This window comes from Penaeus monodon, chromosome 9 (genome assembly GCF_015228065.2).
Source record: "Penaeus monodon isolate SGIC_2016 chromosome 9, NSTDA_Pmon_1, whole genome shotgun sequence".
Lineage (NCBI taxonomy): Eukaryota > Metazoa > Arthropoda > Malacostraca > Decapoda > Penaeidae > Penaeus > Penaeus monodon.
In genome coordinates this window covers 53,351,220-53,353,719 of record NC_051394.1, presented here as the reverse complement: position 1 = coordinate 53,353,719, position 2,500 = coordinate 53,351,220, and the positions used below count along the sequence as shown (strand labels likewise).

At 49.5% G+C, this 2,500-nt stretch overlaps 1 protein-coding gene across 1 annotated transcript in view; it reads right to left on the bottom strand.

Annotated features, from left to right (window-relative positions):
• LOC119577260 overlaps positions 1-598 on the bottom strand; it is a 671-nt gene extending 73 nt beyond the window's left edge. The window contains exon 1 of the mRNA XM_037925010.1: positions 1-598. This exon is cut by the window's left edge and continues 73 nt beyond it. Within this exon, the coding sequence (XP_037780938.1) occupies positions 1-369 (369 nt within the window). The 5' untranslated portion in view covers positions 370-598.
• Between the last annotated feature and the right edge of the window lie 1,902 nt (positions 599-2,500).

Here is a 2,500-nt window from a genome sequence, read left to right as displayed (position 1 = left end):
AACTCTGCGCCATCCGGCCATCCTGCTAAACATCCTGAGGGAGGCTTCGTTATCTCTCTCCACATAGGCGTGGGGGACGTAGCCCTGGCTGGCCATGCTCCTCCCCGCCGCCTCCATGACCAGCCGAGCCAGGCCCCTCCGTCGGTGCTCCGGCTCCGTCATGAGAGCGGACAGGGCGCCGTAATGCAGACACGTCACCCACGCCAAGGGTTTTCGATCCCGCGGGCCGAAGGGCATGGCGCCCACGTCCACCAGCGAGTCCTGGGAAGCGCCCTCGTCCTCATACACGCCGGCAGACGAGGAGCTCACCGCCAGCCGGAGGATTTCGTCCACGTCGCGGTTCTTGTGGTGCTTGCTCGTCGCCAGCATGTGGGCCACGCCGGCGCGACCCAGCCTGCGCACGCGGAGGCCGGCACCTGGGCACGGCAGCGCTCATGAGAATCCGGGTGTTGTGCATGGGCGAAGGAACGGGGCGGGTGAAACGGATATGCAACGACGGAATAATGAATTTCTTTAACCACAGATGGAGATGAGAATAGAGGAGAAAGGAGAGGGAGGGAGGGAGAAAGTTCACAAGAGGCACGTAATTCTCGGTGCAATAGTGAAGTGGAATAAAACATGTGTTTGTGTTTCATTTCAGTGTGCGTGCGTGTGTGTGTGTGTGTGTGTGTGTGTATATATATATATATGTGTGTGTGTGTGTGTGTGTGTGTGTGTGTGTGTGTGTGTGTGTGTGTGTGTGTGTGTGTGTGTGTGTGTGTGTGTGTGTGTGTGTGTGTGTGTGTGTGTGTGCGCGCGCGCGCACGAACACTCATGTGCGTCCCTGTGTGCATGTGTATATATCCGTGTATATGTAAGTTACGCAACCCACAACCTACATACTCCCAATTCAGGTCACGTTAATTACGCACAAAAGGACAACAACCACCCAGAAGGATTTCAAGGTAACGAACGAAACAAGTCCACCAACGTACACGCTATAATACATAGGTTGCCGAGTGCATACGTCTCCCCAACTTCCCTTATCGCCGCGAGTTGTCGGGCACCAGGATAGCCCGGGCGACAACCAGCTCAATGTCACAGGAGGAGGAGGAGGCGGAGAGAGAGAGAGAGAGAGGAGAGAGAGAGAGAGAGAGAGAGAGAGAGAGAGAGAGAGAGAAGATACAGGAAGAGGAGGGAGATAGAGAGAAAGAGAAGTGCGAGGAGGCGGGGTAGGAGGAGAAGGGCGTGGAGGGAGAGCTAGGGAGAGAGAAAAGAGGAAGAGAAAGAGGAAAGGAGAGATAGGAAGGTAGGAGAGAGAAGAGGAGGACGAGGCAGAGAGAGATGAGAAGAGAGGAGAGAAGAAGCGGGCGAAGAATGGAGAAACAGGGAGAGAGGAGAGAGAAGGATAAGCGAAAGAAGAAGTGGGCGAAGAATGGAGAAATAGGGAGAGAGGAGAGAGAAGGATAAGCGAAAGAAGGACGGAAAAGTATGGCGAGGTGAAGAGAAGAGAGAAGAATGAGGGAAGAGAGACTGGTAAATAAGAAGAGATTATGAATAAACGAAAGAGAATGATGAAGTGGGAGAGAGAGAGAGAGGGAGAGGAAGAGAGCAGGGAAGAACGGGATGATAGGGCAAGGGAGGAGGAGTTGGGGGGGGGGTCAGGCACAGTGACATATGCCCACAGACGAGAAAAGATTTCCCGTAGCACCTCGGCCAAAATAGACACACTTCCCTTAAAAAATCATGGGTAGCATACTTAGAAAATAATTTCTCTCTCTTTTTCTCCCCTTTTTTCCTCTCTTTCTCTTTTTTTTCTTTTTTCTTTTCTCTTTCTTTCCTCTTTTTTTTCCCCTTTTTTTTCCCCCTTTTTTTCCCTTTTTTCCTCTTTCTTTTTCTTTTTTTTTCCTTTTTCCCTTTCTCTTTCTCTCTTTTTTCTTTTCTTTTTCCCTCTCTTTTTCCCTCCCCAATCTTTCTCCCCTTCTTTCCCCCCTCTCTTTCCTCTCTTTTTTTTCCCCTCTCTTTCCCCTTCTCATTTTTTCTCTCATCCCCTAAATTTTTTCCCCCCTCTCTTTTCCCCCTCCCCCCCCCTTTTCCCCTTTTTTTTTTCTTTCTTTCTTCCTTTTTTCCCTCTTTCTTTCTCTTTCTTCCCTCTTTTTCCCTTTTTCCCTTCCCCCCCTTTCCCCCCCCCCCCCCTTTCCCCCCCCCCTCCCCCTTTCCCTTCTTTCTTTCTCCCCCCCTTTTTTCCCCTTTTTCCCCTTTCTTTTTCCCCTTTTTCCCTTTCTTTTCCCCTTTTCCCCCTTTTTTTTCCCTTCCCCTTTCTCTTCTTTCTCTTTTTTTCTCTCTTTTTCTCCCCTTTTTCCCCCTCTCTTTCTTTCGTTTTTCCTTTTTCTCTTTTTTTTTCTCTTTCTCTCTCTTTTCTCTCTTTCTTCTCTTTTTTTTTCTTTTTCTTTCTTTTTCTTTCCTCTTTCTTTCCTCTTTTTCTCTTCCCTCTTTTTTCCCCCTTTTTCCCTTTTCTCTT